At 45.3% G+C, this 19689-nt stretch overlaps 1 protein-coding gene across 3 annotated transcripts in view; it reads right to left on the bottom strand.

Annotated features, from left to right (window-relative positions):
* The window catches only part of hivep3b (HIVEP zinc finger 3b), a 42092-nt gene that overhangs the window by 8488 nt on the left and 13915 nt on the right, over positions 1–19689 (bottom strand). The window contains exons 2-6 of one of the 3 annotated variants that reach the window (XM_080897496.1): positions 16009–16179; positions 3426–5775; positions 2801–3087; positions 646–2670; positions 163–311 (exon numbers count right to left, since the gene is read on the bottom strand). In XM_080897496.1, the coding sequence (XP_080753622.1) occupies positions 163–311; positions 646–2670; positions 2801–3087; positions 3426–5424 (4460 nt within the window). In that variant the 5' untranslated portion in view covers positions 5425–5775; positions 16009–16179. Of the gene's footprint in view, positions 1–162; positions 312–645; positions 2671–2800; positions 3088–3425; positions 5776–11127; positions 13550–16008; positions 16180–19689 lie in introns of those variants that run through there. The other 2 variants (XM_080897498.1, XM_080897497.1) reach the window with 2 other exon arrangements.

Raw genomic sequence — 19689 nt, 5'->3', positions numbered from 1 at the left:
GAAGTCCCTCTGGACTCGTGGCCTCCCATCTGTTATTGTATTTTCTCCATGCACTCTTGTCAGCTCTCCATAGGCTGTTTTGCAGTCAGCGGGCATTGGTTTATGAAGAAGTGTAATGAGGAGCTGCCATATTTTGAAACTATAGAATTAAACAATTCTTACCCTCCTTCAAAGATGCAAACCCGAGAAGGCTCGCTCTGCTTGGAGGTGGATGGTCTCTCCACTTCTCGCATCTCTTTATTTTCTTCCTTCTTTTCAGGCTGCTGCTGTTCCTTTACTTCAGTGAGGGTGCTGGGTGGGGTGGCATGTACCTACACTCAAGACACACATGGGAAAAAAATTCAAAACAACTTATAATAAAATGTTAAGTGCTGTTAAAGCAAGATTCAGTATAATTCCAGTTGTTTATCATTATGTTTTTCTAATGGCACAATTGGTGACCATGTTAGAAAATACTAGCATAGTATGCTACTATGCTAGTATGCTACTATGCTAGCAACCTAAAGAGATGAAGACCGCAGAGCTTTGACTTCTAAGATGTAGAAGTATTCAAGAGAAAAACAGACCGTGAAATGTTCTGATGTAAGCAAATTAAACATGGTCAACATTTAAGTGGAAATGTATGTTTATTGTGTTTATGTTTACCTCTGACACATGCGGCGTCCTGCTGTTTTCAGGGGCCACTTTGACTTCGGCTGGAGTAGGGGCCGTAGCCATGGTATAAATCTCAGAAGTGTGCTTCTGTTTAGAGCAGAGCAGAGACAGGGCGACCTTTGTGCTGATGCCTGGCAAGTTGGGGTTGTGAGCGCTGACGCTCCAGGTTGAATAAACTGAAGTGCGGGGGTCCCTCTGGGCAGATGGGTTGGGTTTAACATACTTCTGGTAGCACCAGTTGACTGAGGTTGAAGTGTGGAGGCTGGGGAACGAAGATGCGCTTGCGCCCACCTCCACAGCTGACACAGCTTCCTTTTTTTGGGTGATCTTCTCAGTTGTTTCCTTCTCTTCCACCTTTTCTTCCCTGTCATTTTTCCTTGGCTGGTCTTCTGGCTGCCCATGCACATCCACACTCGTTACTTCTAATGTATCCGATTTCTTCTTTTCCTTTTCCAGCTTTTTCCCAGTTGCCTTCCTTTCTTCTTCCTGTACTACCTTTGGTTCCACACGGCCCTCCTCCTCTTCTTCCTTATGGTGGCCCTCCTCCTCTTCTTCCTCCTCTTTAACTCTTTTCTGGTGACGCTGGGCTTCTGTGCTGAGCTCAAGACTGGCTGCAGGGGACAGCATGCGCTTACTTCCTCCTGCCCCTAGTGGACCGTATCCATCTCCAGATCCTGAGGCCAGCTCTGATGACAGAGACAGAGGAAGAAGGCTCTTGACATCTGGAGAGGGGACTTTCAAGTAGCTCCTTTGCAGTGTCTCCCGTTCCACCTGGCCCATGATGACCATAGCCGTGCAAGAAACTGGTTCCTGTGAGCGGGTGGAAACCAGAATCTGGGAAAGTGTGGTATACATTGCACTGGCATATGTGGGTATATGAGTCTGGAGGCGTACTGGCACCACGAGAGACACTACTGGTGCAAGCTGTGCCAGGCATGTGGCGATGACCGGCCTCGGGTGGTGGTAGGAGATTGTCACAAGGGACTCCTGAGTCAGTGAAGAAGACACAGAAGAAATGGGGGGTCTGCTTTCTGTAGTTTGAGGAGAAGAAATGTGTGTGGTAAATCTTGGAGGAACGGGCAAGTACATGGCCTGGCTCGATGTATTCCTGGAAGAAAAATGGCGAGGAAAAGGGGGAGGAAGCTGATGGAGGGGTATTCCCAACCTTTCAGCCATGTGGATTTGTACTGGATGTATCTGTACAGGCGGGGATTCTGTGTGTGACTGTAGAAATGCTCTTTGAATGATTTGGGTGGATAGTACTTCCGATATGGCTGTGGTGACCGGGAGGAGCTGGGACAAAGACCCTGGGGGAAATGCTTGATGCCCTCTGGGGTGCAAAGGAAGCACCTCCTGAGAGGATAAAGAAATTTGTGGCTGTAACAGCTGCAAAGCCTTTCCAGTGGCATCGAGGCTAAACTGGGAGCTTACTCCAGTGGAGTACAGAGGAGAAAGATTAGAGTAGGAAGGACCAGGTTGCGGACTCTCTGCTCTGGGCAGCTGACTAGTTCTGCCTCCTACTTCCTGTTCTGGTTCCCCTAATGGAGCATGCTTCACTAGAAGACACTTTCTCCTTTCCTTCCAGGAGGATGCAGACTGCTGAGGAGACAGGGATCCATAGTCAAAGGACTTACTTCTGATCTCTGGGATCTGCTCCGTTTGTTGTGGACTAGCTGGGGCCTGCTCTGAGGCTGAGCGCCTCATCTCCTTGTGGCTTTGGTGGTGTTGGTGAGAAGCAGATGGCACCATCAACATCTGGGAACTTTGGCTACTGGGAGCTCGGGCAGCTTGCTCTGATTGTGCTACATCCTCAAAAGAAACAGAAAAGTTTGAAATGTTGCTTTCTTGACTGGGGCTGCGAGGCAAAGACATAGACTCAAAGCTGGACTCTCCAGAGGACTGGGCAGCTTCTGCCAGCCTGAGTCTTTTCTTCTTTGGTGGCAGCTTCTCTGCAGGGAGCTGGGCCAATGTCTGACTTCGTTGAGGCCAGTGGAACTCCTCTACTCTCTCTGCCTCCTAGGACAGATACATTTTTTTATAAATTTAGTATTTAAGTCAATGGTAATGATGCTAACTTGGACAAATGCATTGTATGAAGACTGTAAACAAGCAAAAAAAAAAACATAATTCAAAAAGGTACATTTACCTTTGATGAGGATGCTGTCAGCGGGGGTGACACAGGTGGCATTTCAGCATCGGGCTCCACAGTAACAAGTATCTCCGGCACTTGAATATTTGGCTGGCGGATGAGGCGAGATGTAGAGGGTGATGGTTTTGGCTCAGGTTGTGTTTGCTGACTCTCTCTGAGGTCTGGATCTTGACTTTCCATAGATATACTCTCTTGCTTCTCAAAAGAGCTAGTGTGTTGGATGACAGACACACCCTTCCTGTCCTGCTGCTGCTGTTGGTTTGGTTCAGTCTGTAAGGAAACACCTAGACACAAGCAGTAGAAAAATTAGCTCCCATTATAGGGCATCAGTATTGTGCTTTTGAGTGATGCAACTTAGCATTTTGTGGATTCTATTCCCATCTACTGTACAGTGCTACGGGTTACATGGTAGTAGTTTTTCCCGCTTTCTGTTTAACTATGTTAAGACAGTGATGTAGTTTTAGATATTCACTGCTTTAACTTTTAGGTATATGATAATCTGCATGTCTCAGATGCTAAAATGGCATAGAAAAGGTCTTCAAGAGAATAGCTGTATCGATTATGCAACTTAACATAATGATTTTAGCTAAAAAAACATATTTTGTATGTATGAGAGACAAACCTGAGAGGGCCTGCTTCTGCTCTGGTCTGCGTGGTACTGGAATGAGGCCTCCAGAGCTGCCAGACACAGCTACAGATCCAGGACTGGGAGGATCCTCCTCCAGACTCTCCTCTTTCCTCCGCTTCCTCACAGCCATGGCTAACGCTCGAAACTTATGGTGCATCATCAGCGGGCGATCTACACTGCACGCTTTGCTTGCATCCCTGCTCTCTTGCTCCTGCCCTGGGCAGATGCTTCTGTGGGCCTCGAAGACTTCACTCTCTTGAAAGCGGGCCCCACATGTTCCACATTCAAACACGGCGGGACTCTTTTGCTGTTGTTGTTGTTGCTGTGGCTGTCTGGGTAGTTCGGTGCCTCTTGTTGAGGAGGAGGAGGATGTGGTGGGACTGGGCTCCTCCAACATTGACTCGGCTCCCAGGGGAACCTCTATGGCAGGCTGGCGCTTGAGCATACGCTGCGCATGGCCGATCCTCATCTCTGCGACCACTGCTTGCTGCTCATCAAAAGATTGGCAGAGGCGGTAACCTCTGGGTGACATGGTGCCAGAGGCAAAGGGCTCTCCTTGGCTGGTTGATATTGGCATTGAGTGGCTTCTAAGCAGAGGCACTGCTGACTGGTCCTGCGTACCCGGTGGATCAGCGTCAGGATTATGGATGTGCCTCAAACCACTGGGGCCTGCGGCTTCTCCTTTGGGATCAAAGGCATAGGGGTCTTTGGGGGCAGTAAATTTGGGTGACTCCATGCTGCTCTTCCGTGACAGGGAGGAGCGTCGAGGCTTAACGCTGTCAATCTCACTCGTGTCTACTACTGCTTCATTGATAGTGATGAGCTTGGTAATGTGTTCTATTACTTGGGTTTTGGGTACGGCGAAGGAGATGTTCTTCTCCTCGGTTCCTGAGGGTGAGGAATGTGAGGGATGAGGCTGCTGCTGGTGGGGACTCCGCTGCTGCCCTCCCAGCCTTCCATATTTCCCTAAAATAATTTCTGCGTAGGTTTTGGCACTGGAACTAGGAGGGCTAACTTGGCATATGTCAGTACTGCCTGATCCGGAGAAGTAGCCCGACTCTGTGCTGCCTTTACTGCCAGGCCCAATAGAAGAAGATGATGTGGAGAGGGAAGAGGGTGGGTCATCTGGAGAAGCCATGGGCCCACGTTTTCTCTCACTAAGCCTCAGTGCAAGTCTTTGCTTGACAGCGTGGGAGTCTTCAGGCCTCTGGCTCTCCTCTGAGCTTCTCAGGCGCTCCTTACCTCCTTTCCTATGCTGCCCCAGCATCTCTTTAGAGGATTTTCTGTGCTGGCCAGTCTCGTCCTCAGACTCAGTGCTTTCTCCCTCTGTGTGTTCCTCAGGGTCTTCTCCAGCGCCACTGCCTTCTGCACCACTCAAACTGGGCTCATCTCGACTGGATGCCAGACCCGCTTTAATACGATGGGCATGGGACTTGCGGTGTTTGTATAAGTTGCTCTTGGTCTTAAAGGAAAACCCACAGGGCGCACATGGGTAGGGTCTTTCTCCTGTATGTGATCGTATGTGTTTCTGAAGAACGCTTGGCTTGGCACATGGACGGCCACAGTAAGTGCACACATATTTCCCTGGTTTTTGTGGTTTCTTCTCCCCTTTCCTAGGTGAGCTAACCCCTTCTAGGCCCTGTTGACTGGAGTGAGTTGGAACGCCGTGAGCATGCTCACCCTGGGTGGAGGACGTAGAGGGGAGGGATAAGGTTGACGAGGAGCTTGTAGAGAAGAAGCTGCCTCCTGAGGGACCTGGGGTATCTGAACGCTGCCATGCTACTGCTTGCTGCTGCTGTAACCGAAGCAGGTCAGTGCGCTTGGGTTGGCGGTTTTGTAGGCGGCCCAAGGCTCTGTGTACAGGACGAGGATTAGAAGGCTGCTGGGGTTGCTGAGGTGGACAAGAGCCCAATGAAGATTCAGATGTCACATGCTGTTGCGCTTGCCTTCCAGAGCGCTCCCCATCAGCCGGATGGCTGGGCTCAGCCTCCATAGAGTGGGGAGGAGACCTCACAGACTCGTAACGAAAGGCTCTCGGAGCCTCATTGGTCTAACCGCATGGCAGCAGAGAGGTCAGAGGCATAGGAACATTGACAGACTAAGTTGTAAATCAAAATGGAGCACCTTTTTCAGAGTGGGCCAAAAGTTATGCAAGAGGACAAAATGAGGCATCATTAAAAGGTGCCCTGGAGCCACATGGATGCAGGTAAACATGGATCATTTCTCTGTTCAAAGCAGCTCTGCTTCTATCTAGCCTCAGCCATTTTAAAAGTCCTCCCAAGGTCTTTTTTGCATCTTTTTTGTTCGTTGGCAAGACTGTTAGTTGTTCGTCTTTTAAATGGGTCTAGAGAAACAGAAAAAGCAAAGGAAGCAATGAAAGCACTGAATGAGAAAAAGGAAAATTAATCAATCATCAAGCAGATTTCTTTCAAAAAAGGTCCATGTGAAAATACTGTAAACATAACATTTCCCTTCTTCACTTTCCAGCAAAGTTCCTCTAAATAAAACCAACAAAACAAGACAAAGTAGCAATTAAGGTCCTGCTGTTTTGACTGCAGTCAAAAGTAAGAAATCAACAGATCATATTTAGAAACAGAAAACACAGTGGGCCCTGTGAGGAAGACTTAGTGTGCTTTTAAAAACCAAAAGAGTTACACCGATAAAGGGGAAGGTCAAAATCATTGGTGTCTTATTAGCAAATGTCATATTAAAATATACTTCCACATATCATATTATGAGAAATTGGGCTACCTTTCTTGCTACTGAATTGGGTCAGTGTTGTCATGACGACACTGACAAGGTAAGTGCATCAATAAGTTATTGCTCTCATCTGTCCTCACTTAAACTCTTATTAAGATAGTGGGTACTGCAAATCTATATTAAAATGCAAGGTCAAGCTGTTCTACATGGGAAACTGAGCATGTGCTCATCTGATGTATGCACACAACCCCAAGGTGTGTGCACAGCTCTTGAGTTCCTTAGACTGTGACAAATTAGAAATTAAGACTTCTACTCCAAACAGTGGAATCACAATCATATCTAACTGACGGCCTGCTTACTGGGCAGGAGTCTGAGGAGCCCGAGGCCAGAAAGTCAACATCCAAACTACAGGCACCAGAAAAGGAGACCGCAGTGTCAGGGCAAAGAGTCAAAACAAATGTTCGAAATATAGTCCTTGCATATCTGATCTGGCACCGAAGCTCAAGGGTGTAAATGAAGGGGGTTGTTTTCTAGTGGAGAAGAAGAACTTGACAGCAGCTGGGTGTCAGTGTTAGCCTCTCGCACTACACTGCCACCAGGGTGCAGTGTTTATGAGTAGTGTCTTCACACAGAGTCTACAGTGACACGGTCCTGTAAGACCTTTCATCTGCTCTTTCACACTTACACTACTAAAAAGCTGTGTTTATGAGGAGCCAAGTATAGCTCATCAGAGAGTCAGAGATGAGGCTATGATGAAATTTCATATTTTATCAAGATGTATGTACTGCAATATTTCCCCACTTACTGCCAAGCCTGCACTCCATCTCAACTCAAGACACGGGATTCTTGTACCAAAGCCAATCAAAACACACTGTGGGAATGGATTGGGTCAATCATAACATTATTGCTGAGCAGCCGTGCCCAACTGCTTACAGTCCCAGCACAGTCACGTCCAGAGTATCAGTCACCATCTAAGACGCTGATAGTGCTTACAGCTCCCTGTGTCGGAATCTGCGCTTCACTGCTCATTGAAGGAGAACACCACGTGTGTTCACTTCACAGCTGCAGACCTCTGCAACAGTGCAGACAGCATGCACCTAACGTGCCGCACAGATACCGACTGAAAGGGGGTGAAAATGTACCTATTTCCTATTATACATGCATATAAAGTACTAGGAAGGAGAGAGCTGAGGAATGAGGAAGAGAGAAAAGACTGAATCAGTGATCCAGTGGCTGAATAAACAGACCCTGCAGAAGACTGCGGCTTAAGGTGCAAGGGGTGGCAAGGCAGCAATGACAGTTCTTTATAACGAGCTACGCTTTTACTCTCTCCATATGTCTAGAAAAACACAGCACAGTCAGCCTTCATTAGAGCCAGTTTAAAGTGGAATAAAAAGAAAGTGAATCACTCTTCCTCCTGGAAAAAAAGCTCGCCAGATTCTCAGCTCCATTTCCACGTTTCCACACATCTGCTAAGGGCCCATCATCTATCTGTACAGTGTGTGTTTCTCTAAGCAGACTAGTGCTTTGATTACAGCAGACTTTCACCATCAACACTCAGCAATTACACGACATAACAAACCAAAACAGCATTAAAATTCTCCATCTTCACTTTTCTGGCTTCCATATTCTCAGTTTTACGCGAGGACTTTGTCTAGGGTTCAGCAATAGCTTTTGTGTGTTAAGTCATGGGGACACATTACTCCCCAGGCCCAAATTAAAATGAGTTAGATTGTGAGTAAATGAAGAGTTGACAGACTGAAGGGTAAATACCGACACGCTTAAGAAAAGAAAAATGACAAACAAATATAGTGGGTTAAAGAAAAGAGAGAAAGAAAAGGACAAGGAAAAATGTAGCCAGACAGACAGTTAAAAAGAAAGTGTGTAGAAGGACGATTCTGTGCAGTGAGCATGAGAAAAGCAGACAAATAGCCTTCCTTAACCCTGCCGTAATAAATGTCTCTCTTCATGTAGTCGGCTATCAGGGTGTAATTTTAATGATCCCAAGCATAGCTGTTGATGCAGCCCTTAAACAGGGCAATTAGAAGGCTTTAAGGTTGGGAAGAGCACTGCTTACATTATTCATGGCAGTCTAGACTGCCAGGTTTGAATGGGGAAGCACACAGTTAAGGCCTTCCCAGGAAGACGAGGGAAAGGAATGCAAAAGTCTAGGCGACATTAAACCCTAACACACACACACACAGACGCACAGACTCTTCCGCTTACAGAGTACATACAGTGAACAGCACTAGCCTCCTCACAGCAATGCCTTATAATACTTAGTAGCCCCAAATCCACTCTGACAGATCTGACCGACCAATCAGCCGCAGCGCCCCGAGGTGACCTACCCCCGTCAACCGATCCTCCTGTAGTTTGATGAGGGGTTTTCCTTCCTCATGATTCTAATACATACACTAGTGTACTTAACAAAAAAAAAAGATCACATTAAGACCTTGTATCATACTGATGAGGGTGAAGCAAGGTCGATCTTTGCTCTATTTCTAGACTGAGGTGCGAGCAGGAAGTTGCCAGCGCAGCTGTCATACAGTGTTATATTCTTTTTATCGGTGATGTCAGATCAAACCCCACCCCCCGAAAAAAAAAAAGATTTCATCTGTCCTGAACCATTGTAGCAGCCTTATGGTGCATTCAGAGATTTGTGGCGTGAACTAGTTTTTTATATCTGCTCCAAAAATGCGATAACCAACCAGCTCAAAAAGACGAGAGGGCAGAATGAGTGAGCAACGAGTGCAGAGTGTGTGCGTGTGTGTGCGTGCAAAAGGGGCTTTGTCAGCAGAAACAGACGTTACTGCAGGTACCCAAGGGAGCCCTGACACACGGAAGAGCTCACACTCCATCTCTTTCACACACACACACACACACACACACACACACACACACACACACACACACACACACACACACACACACACACACCCACGTGCTGTCACACACCGTCACACCCTGTCTCCACTCATCATCTCTGCCCAGCAGTTATACTTCTAAAACTGTAAAACCCTCACCAGAAAATGCATGTACTTAGCTGTGGTTACACATTGCAGCTTTACCTTTTTTTTATCTATATATAAGTAAATGCTAAAATTCCAGAGAAAAACATTATTTCAGATAACTTGTCTTTCAAATAACGCTAAATATCTGCAAAATAATATGTTTGGCTGTTAATTACTTTTTTTTTTCCTGTACTGGTTTCGATTAACATGTACAACAACGCAACTAACTTTCATTCTGACTTTCAGTATATCCGTCACTTAGCTCAATAACCACCACAGGAGCTTTGTCAAAAGTTCAAACTTGACCCACGAGGAGGGTTTTGTGTTCCTTCGTCATATCCTCATCGAGACTCTGACATATTCATGTAGCTGGTTATGACGGATAAGATTAATGCATAGGAATACTTTGCACTCTGATAACTAATAAACCTTTTTACGTGCTGTCTAAAAAAAATCTGCTGTCATACCCTTCAAACACACAAACACACAGATCTCACCCCATCCCATTCTTTCTTACTGGCAGCAGCCTGGTGCAGGTTCCCATGGAAACCAGCCTACTCTGAGCAATGGCAGATGGAGAGGGAGCTGGAGGTCTAAATTTATCTCCCAGCATCCTCTCTGACTACAGACGCACACTGGCAGCAGGAAGTGAGGAGAGGTACTGCTTGGCCTGTGCACGCACTGACAAGTTGGCATGACCCTTGACATCTAACTCCACCCCTCCCACCCCTGACCCACCTCTTTTTAATGACAGCTTGAACCAATAATTGATCATTTTCAGCATTCACAGACGTTTTACTGCATTCCTAAAATTGTAAGGTAACTGGAAAATGAGAAAAGTCCTAATACCCCTGCCATCATCGCCAAAAACTGTCGATCAAACTTGGACCCAAAATGCTACAATAGTCTGAAACGTAGGCAGGAATAGTTTGATTTGATAGACAAGAGGGGGAAAAAAACCCACGGATGCTGAAAATCACACTCGCCAAGGGATATCAGCGCTGTCAGCCGCGTGGTAAGGAAAACGCTGTCTGACAAAACACCACATACCAGAGTCCTCACTACTCACTCCCTCCCTCGCTGAGCTCTTTGCGGGACGCGCTGGGATCGCCGTACCTCTGGGTGTAAAGAAGGATTTCGCAGGGCTTCAACAAGACTGGCAGTTCACAAACTGTCGCCGTGTTCATTTTGATTAAACACAAGCCAGCAAACTGCAGGTCAATACCGGTCTTTAAATCAAACAAGGGAGAGCTCAGCTGGGTAATGCACACCTCCGTGTTTGAATTACATCTCTGGCAGCACAAAATCTGCCGCTCTGCTCACAAAAATCAACCACAACAATTAACTGACTACAACTTGGGCTAATTGCAGGCTGCCAGGTTTGCATTGTTTTATTTATGGCTGACACCTTCTCGGATTTAAATCATCTGTTTCTTTTGTAGCGACTTAGTTTGAATTATAACCCAGAATTTGACTCAGAAGTCTTCACCTTTAATTGGCGACAACCTACACTTACATCCACTTTTCCACAAAACTTCCTCAGAGACTCAGATGGTGAGGGAGACTCTGACATTAACTAAATCTGTAAGTTGTATCGTAATGTCTGCATACTGTAATTTGCTTAATGAGAAACCACAGAAAAAGACTTATTGACAACTACTTGAATCCTTCAACTAAAAAAAAAAACTCTTCTGGTTATTGACTACTCAAAAATAAGAAACTAAACTTTTAAATTTCAATAAAAAATATTTCAAACACAATAACCAACAATGTGACTCTTAATAACTAACTAGCCTGTTTGCTGTGGCTAACAAGTACACTAAAGTAATGATGAGGGAAAGAGAAGGTGAAACGAGGAAGATTAAATGGATTAGATGGATCAAAATAAGAGAGGAAGGCTGGAAGAAAAGGATAGGGTGAGTGGGGTGCAAATAGAGAAAGAGAGAGAGCGTGAGAGGGAAAGAAACAGACAGAGTTTAGATTACCTGACAGAGCAGTCTGGTCTTCCCCCTTAGAGACGCTTCACAGGCACTGTGAGACAAGCTGGGAGAGCCAGAGAGTGAGAGCGGATATGACTGTTTGAGTGGGTGTATTGCAGTGAGAGACGGAGAGAGAGAGAGGGAGAGGCTTGGGGTGAAGCAAAAAAGGAGAGATGGAGAAAGAGGGAGCGAGAAAGACACTAAATGAATGTTTCCACTGTACAAATGCAAAGGGAGGAGGAAAAAGATGTGGCGAGAAGAAAGTAAAGGCGACTCACACTCACAGAGCATCTGAAAAAAAAAAAAAAATCGCCTCATTGCAGTAACATCATTAATTGCCACATTTCTTAGTGCCAACAGAACCGTCACAGTGAAACCAAAACCCTCCGGCTTACACGATCAGGACAGGATCGTCGGCTGCTGTTTCTTTAACTCGTCACATTGCGCGGCTGTGGTACACCTCGACAGACAGGATTACAAACAGGTCTTGCACGGGGTTTTCCCTTCAACGCAGAACCCTGGAGGCGATTCCTTGCAATTATCGCCTCCTTATCTACAAACTTATCTTATTGTAGTGGCAACTGTGCCACAGCAGCAGCCTTCGTTCCTAAGTGACAAATCTTTTGCTGACATGGACGTGTCTCGTTTACGTAAACCTTCCAGTTCCAGCCAGAGTGCCACTGTGCCGCATCTGTAAATGAATTCCAGAGTGGCATCCATTCAAGCAAGCCCCCGCATTACGCAGAACTCGGGCTAGGCCTATCAGCAGTGCAACACGAGGGAGAGAGAAACAGAAAGAGAAAGAGAGAATTTAGAATGAACGGAGGTCCTGCTGTTCCACAGAGCTTTGCCTCACTGGCAGAGCACAGGAAGTGTGAGTCACACACTCTAAAATAAACACACTCGCACGGCGTCGAGCCGGCACACAGAACGAGCGGATGGCTGGCCCGCTGATCAGAAGGCAGGCAGAGAGAACATGGATCCATGCAGGCCAGCAACACGTGCTGACCTGGTTGGGATTCACCGCCTGGAAAAAGATGATTGTCTCCAGCTCTAATTGCTCTCCATATTTCTTTTCATGCTTCTCTTTTCAACCTTCTCTGCCACACACCATCTTTTTATTCCCCTCTTCACGTTTTTTTTTTGCTTACGTCACCTCTTCCACATGCACCACGGCTGGATTGTCCACATGTCTCCCCATTCTTCCTCCTCTGGTTCGTGTTTCCTCTCTTGTTTTATTTGGTCGCATTCAATAGCAGTTTTGTTCAGGACTTGGTGATTACCCCTGGCTCTGTGCGGCTGACTGCTGTAAGGGGACTGTGCTAGCCTGATGCTGGGCTACTCTCACAGGCTGCTGGCCGAGGCACTGTATTGTGTCTCCCTGAATGTGCTCATTGTCACCATTTACAGCACGCACCTTCTATACTGTACTTCCCTGTGAGGGACCTTCACCCATCCGTCATCCCTTTGTCCTCTGTTCCTAAGACTGAAGACTTCTGACGGGAAGGTGGGGATGTCGGGGGTGGAGGCTGACGCCTGGGAACAAAACTGCCACTATGGCAGTGATTGACAGGGAAGTCGCTTTACGCAGACCTAATGATTAGTGAGGCCAGGGAACGAGCAGCAGATAAACAGTCGGATTTGGAGCAAGAAAGAAAGCTAGGATGGCTTAAGGAGAACAGGACAGATCATATTTTGAAAAGTAAATTAAAATGGGAAGTGCAGCAACTGTGAAGGTGGGACATAAAGCTTTCATTAGGCTATAATAAATGGTAACTGTATACTACCCACTGGCCCAAAGCAAGCAAGACTTACAGTATGCAAAGCTGCGCTCATTTACAGTAAATGGAAACAAAGGCTCCCCTGTGGTACGGTCACACGAGGCAGCTTCATGTGTACTGCAGACACCTTCATATATAACATAATGCAGGGACAAGAAACACCTAAAATGCAAACATTGTATTATAAGAAACACTGTGCCGTTTTGAATCGGCCACAGACTATAATTTAGACCAAATGAGTGGTTTGCGCATTTACAGACAACCATACAGATGGCATATTTTTGGACTTTCACCTCATAAACTGCAGACATAGGCAGTAAAGTGGGCAAACACGGTAGTATGTAGAGAGGGTTCTCTCTGTTCCACGGGCAGATTATTTCAGACTTGTGGTCTTCCAGTAAACTGAACCCCTCTGTCCATAAAGCTGTGGTATTATGATAGAAATAAGAGTCATTTAAAGAGGGAGCGTACCTAGTCTACAAAAGCTGCAGTGGCTCGGTGTTGATCTACCTGTTTGTTTATATTTGGAAGACAAAAAAACAAAACAAAGAAGAAGAGTGCCTTTTGAGAACTAAACCACTAAATCTGGTCATTAATCAAAAAAATACACTCTGACTGTGTCACTGTTTCATGCTCAGCCTCCACTTCAGAATATAAACTTTGTATGACAAGTTTAATCACAGCAATATCTCTGACAGGCCACACGTCAGGTTATACTCCTGACTGTAGGACTCCAATAAACAGTGAGCACTGCTCAGCTGAGGTCAAATGGAGTCATTTTAAAAGGAAAAAGGATTGCTGGACAATCCCTTGGCTTAGTGTAAACATGCATCCATTCTCTGAACTGCTTATCCCACTAAGGTGGCAGGGGAGTTAAACCTTTCCCAGCTGATGATGGGCCAGGGGTTGGGTACCTCCTGGGCAACGAACACTGGCTCATTATAGAGCAGCACAGTCATTCAGGCTTACATCCACGCGTATGGCCGATTTAGAATCTTCAATTAACCTGAGTTAAATAATGTTATACATGCTTTGTGACGATAATCTGCTGCCTGCCCTGTTCACTGCTCTGACATTCAGGGCTGCATGCAGCGAAAGTAACCTGCATGTCATTAAGCTGGAGGGAAGCAAAGGAAACTGTACCTGGAGAAACTCCACATGCAAAGGCTCCAGCAGTTAATGTGATACCCAAAGTTTAAAATGCAACATCCATTTCTAAATGTCCATCCATCCATCGCAAACTAAGATGCTGATGCGATGTCGAGATGATATTCGGATGTCGAGGTCAGGTTGTAGGCACTTCCTGAAAACGTGAAATTGCTACATTTTAGCACATTTGGTACTATTTTCCAGACGATGGAAGATTGGAGATTTGTGTGCCTTCCACCAGTGGCTGCTAATGTCGCCTGAAGCAGCAAAATAAATGTGTGGTTTAAATCAATAAATATCTGATCGATGAAAAATATCCATAAATCTAAAACAAACTGTCAGCATAACTATTTTGGACATGTTTTTCCCGAGGGTACCTGCTTGTTGGCATTCAACAGGATTAAGGAAATAAACTGTATTGACAGAAGTGCTGCTCCACCTATAGGAGCATGAAAGTCACGCCATGAAGCTCCCTGCACTCAGTTTCTGTTCTGATGTTAATGCCAGAGGAGCTCTGGACGATGGCAAAAGAACAACAAACGCTATATAAATATTGAGAACTCTTGCAGAAATAGCAACTCAAGTCCAAAAAGATCTGTACTTGTGTTTTGATTATGTGAAGCCATAAACATTTGATCAAGTTATTATTAGCTTTGAACGATGATGGAAAAGACCTCAGAATTATGGAGAAGTTTTACTAGGAACAAAGTCCGGCAATCAGAAGCAACAATGAAATTGGAGAATTTGTCAACATCAGAAGAGGTGTACGGCAAGGGTGTGTGCTGCCACCTGGCCTATTTTCTCTGTACAGCGAGCACATCATGTGCAAGATTGAATGAAGCCAGGAATTGTGGTCAGTGGCGCCTAATTAATAACCTGAGGTATGCAGACGACACTGTAATCATTTCAACATCTAAAGAAAACTTGAAGAAAATGATCAGTTTTATGCCACCAATGAACTGAATTGAATCCAATGAGCTCTTTAGATTGACCTATCCTTTCACAAATGTTTGTAAAGACACTCAGTGGCGATGGGACTGAAAACACCTGACTTCAAAGATTAATAGCTGTACTTTTGTCGATATAGTGTAGCAAAGCCAAATTTACAAATCCAAAGTATCAAAAAACCCCATTGATCTTATAATGACCAGTTACAGAAAGGGAACCAAGCGGCCAGCTAATGGAGTTGAACATGCAAGTCTTTTGTTAATGCCGATCGATACATACCCAGAGCAGATGTGATATCTGACCCTGCAAAGCATTCATAGCCTTTTTTTTCCACTCAGCACCTCTGCATTTTATTTTTTAAACAAATAATCTAAATATTAAATAATATAATGCTAAATCCCTTTCTTGCTGGCTATTCCTCTAACTTTTCTGAGAAACAAAAGAAGGTAAACTTTAGCCACGCACAGCATACTCATTATCTTTTTCTTTACCACGCTGCTGTAGCATCATTAAGTGCCAGTGTCTATATATCTGACAAAGTAAGCTTTATATTGTGAGGACAGCTACCAGGAAATCGCGTCCGCATGGCTGCAGAGGGTAGTGATTATGGAAAGTAGCTTGGTGCTCATTGGTAAGTGTTACCATATATAGAGGCAATATATCATTTGCAATTTCTAGTGTAACGGCTAAACCCGGTTATTATATATCTGCACAGTATTAGTAAAAGTCTTCTGAGATCATTTTGACTCACACTTCAAAGGCAAAAAGGGTCTTCTGACATGTAACAACTTCAAAGTGAGCAAACGCATTGCAGCTGAATGGGGAGTTACTGTAACAGAAGTGAAACAAACGGAAAAAAAGAAACAAAACCTGTCTTCGGACAGCTCAGTGCCACACATCTGAATGCATAACTTGCAGCATGCAAATGACATACAAGAGTGACAAAGCATTGTGGAGGGAGGGAGGGAGGGGTTAGCTTGAGCAGATAAATATAGAAAGAGGAACTGACATTTTCAAAAGCTGTCCTCCCAGCGCTCGCAAGTTTCAGTGATGCGTAGATGTCAAGATCACAGTGCACAGTCTCCCACGCAGCCCACCGTACCCGCCGTTCACACTTGGCTGCTTTAAATTTGCTCTCTTAGTTGTGGTGCGAACTGAAAAGTGTTGGCTCGAGGCAAACCTGCGATGAGATGAAGGTGTCCAGTTAATTGAAAGGAAAGGGGACAAAGATGCAGCTCTTGGTATTAAAGCCATGTGACGAGCACGTGAAAAGCATCCACCTGAATCTCTTGGCAGGTTACCTGTATAAAAAGGTTAGAAAGTTCTCAGATTACCCAACAATGAGGGGGGAATATGCTATAGTCAACGAGTACCCTGATTGCGTTTATAGATTCCCACATCAAGCGATTTTTTATCTTGTGACAGCGATCCCTTGGTGCGGTTACTTTTGTTTTTGCTGAATCGATCTATTTTTCTCGATGAAGTCACCCAAGTGGATTGCTCCCCAGCGATGGAAAAGCCGGTGCTAGTTCCTCTTTTTGCAGCTGCTGTACTGCATCCTGTGTGAAGCTGCAACAGGTACGACTTAGCGCTGGCTGCTTGGTGTGTGACCCGGCATCAAGCTTTATCTGCACATCTAAGTAAGGGGTTATTTTGTTAATTCACGCCGCCATGCTGGAGCTGCTCGTGCTTTTACTGAGGCCTACACAAACACAGACACGGGGGAAGAGTCAACAGGTGGACGCTCACCCTGAGTGTGTTCAAACATGACAGTTGGCCTACAGAAAGTATCAACACAGCAAACCTCGGTCCCCACCTTCCTGTTGCTCGGTTGGCAGAAGGGCATTCTTCTGATCAGGGAGTTTACTCAAAGCTAGCCCAGGCCAAGTAATTGCTACCCACAGTGACAAACAACTCCATTCAGTCTAAGTGTCGGTTTACAGTTTACTCTCCCTCCTCCACTGCGAGGCCCTGCTGACCATTCTGCTTGGTGCCATGCTGCATTAGTGGCCTGTCAACAGAGCCTCTCCTGACGCATCAACGCCTCGTCAGCCTCCAGACCCGATGCGCTTATATACAAACGCCGTGTGCCACAACCCGTCTGTTTGTGTGTTTATTTCTCTGAAAGTGGAGGTGTGTGTTATGGAGAGAGAAGGAAAGAGTGCGAGACGCAGAATAACAAGACAGAGAAGAACAGAATGTGCAAATGCGTAGGAGAAAGGCAGGGACAGAGAGAGAGAGAAGGCTCTCGCATGTGGTCATTTCGTGTTTTCATAAAGTGCCTACAACCTGTCCTCAATGATCCATTTGCCATCTGAGACCAACTTTAAAAGGCTGTCAAATGCATTTACAATATTCAGCCTCTGTGTCTTGAGACCAATGCCCCCGGTCTGAATGAAACAGTTAGTCAATCACGCACAGAAATCGAAACAAAAAGTCAAACTGCACGTTTTCTTTGTGGAGTCATGAACATGTACAGATGCAGAAAAGTGTTATAAGTTTTTACTTTTCCCTTAAGCAATTATGAATGACAGTGATGAGATTTTTAATTTTCCCAGCTCCGTGAGCATTAACGCTGTCAGCATTGCACCCCATCCTCAACATCTGCGATCAAATGCCACAAACCACCTTTCCAAAACCTGGAAACTGAATGATGCCCACAAACATCCATCAGTCCATCCAGCTTCAGCGTATCCAATTTAAGGTCCGAGGGAGGGTAAAGTTATCATAGGGTGAGACCTTGGGACAGGCTGCCAATCGGCCGCACTCCTTGCACACTAACAAGGTGAAAAACAATTGTCACAATGAATAAATACAGAAATATTTGACCACCGTTGCGCTGAAAGTAAAGAAATGTATTCAGATTGTATTTAAACCAAACCAGAGCATCAAATAAAGCATCTACCTGCCCTGATATGTTTTTATCTCACTATACTGTAAGTTTTCAACTGGAAAGCTTGTCGTTTTTGCTTGATGAAATCATATCCAGTCTGATAACACAAGACAGATGGAATATGGATATACTGAAGGTTTAATGAGAACAAACGTGCATAATCATCGTGCTGCTTTCCCTGCGTTCATCTCGTCTTTCCAGCTGAAAACCCTAGAGAGCTAAAGAAACATAGCTTCACTGTACTGTAAACACGTGGTAGGAAGAATTAAGATGTCAAGATGAGTGTGTCAACACTTGCACGCTGCTTAGAAACAAAGTGCCAGCATTGAGCAAACACTTGCACTTGTCTCTCATTCCAATACCAAAATCCGAGTGCTACTTTACGGAGGTAATTTGCTATTAACAAGTGTGTGAGAGATCCAGAATTTATGTGTGATGCCTTTGTTTACGCTTTAGATGAACCATGGCAAAAACTCCTGCAAACCAAATGCCCCAGACAGACAGAAATGTGTCACTGGCTACACTCACTCACGCTGGGATGTACAGTCTAGTTTGGCCGTTTGGGATGGTAACGCTGCCGTATCACTACAAAGACACGCTGCTCATGAAGTGTCATATTGTGCATTTACGGTATGTGACACACGCGCTGTACATGAGCATTATTCTCTCTCCTGACCACCCAAACTAGAGGTAATTGAGCCCAAAGGTCATGTGACCCGCTTTAGGGGTATTAACTGTGCATTCCTCCATTTGTTATCGGCCCGTAAAGATCTCCTCTAAGGGAAACCTGACTCCAAAAGCCAACTCGCCACCTCTTCTCCCTCCTCTCCCTCCATCCCTCCCGTCTCCAGAGTTGCATCCTTCTGCCTGCGAGCCTGATCATTTGAATACAAAGCAGAGAAACAAAGGTGTCCTTAAAATAGAGATGCTGTCTGCAGTGTGCTTTCAAAGAACCACACTGCAGAGAGAGCGAGAAAATAGAGAGAGGATGAGAGGGGGGGGAAAGGGAAAGAACAAGAAGGAGAGAAAGACAGCAAAAACAACAGGCATATGGTGAGCAAATGAGACACTGTATTGATGTAGGATAGGTGGACAGACACATTGATTTCCTGCTAGTTCTTCTCTGGTTATGTACGGCTGATTTGTCATCCAATCCAGGTTGAAGCACGGTCTCTGAACTTGCCCTAAGCCGGGCTTCACAGGCTTCTCTGTCTCAGTATACACACAGTGGATCATTATGTTACCGCTCAGAATGTTTTCTGTGAGAATCGAGCATGATAGAGTGCATGACGAAGCAAAAGTATCAATTCTACCACCAATTAATTAAATGCTATCCTAACCAATACTCTTACTGCAGTTTAACACAGGCACAACAACACCTGAAAACAACACCTTGACAATGCAAGTCACAAAACTCAGACTCTTACATCTCCCTGTTTAAATGTGGTACTCCGGTTCCACCGGAGAATTTGGAAGAAACTAGCTGCCTGGCACCATTTGCTTTGCGTACCGTCCACCTTTTAAATAAGTACATAGATACTTAGTGGCATGAACACAGAGGCTTTTCCAACCCTGCAGATTAAATCAAAGTGTTTAGGGACAAAGTCTTATAAATAGCAACCAATCAGAGATCCCCTTGGAGTTTCACAGACCAGGTGAAGGAGCAAAGCTCTGTGCAGCATAAACTGTAGAGACAGCAGTGAGAAATGAAGCAAATAAGGTGGTTAAAATCATCACTGGATGATGGGGAAATCCTGCACGCTCAACAATAATTGGATGGCAGGCTAACTGAGAGGT

Source organism: Rhamphochromis sp. 'chilingali' (assembly GCF_963969265.1).
Source record: "Rhamphochromis sp. 'chilingali' genome assembly, chromosome: 11".
Classification (NCBI taxonomy): Eukaryota; Metazoa; Chordata; class Actinopteri; order Cichliformes; family Cichlidae; genus Rhamphochromis; species Rhamphochromis sp. 'chilingali'.
This window is presented reverse-complemented; position numbering and strand designations above follow the sequence as displayed.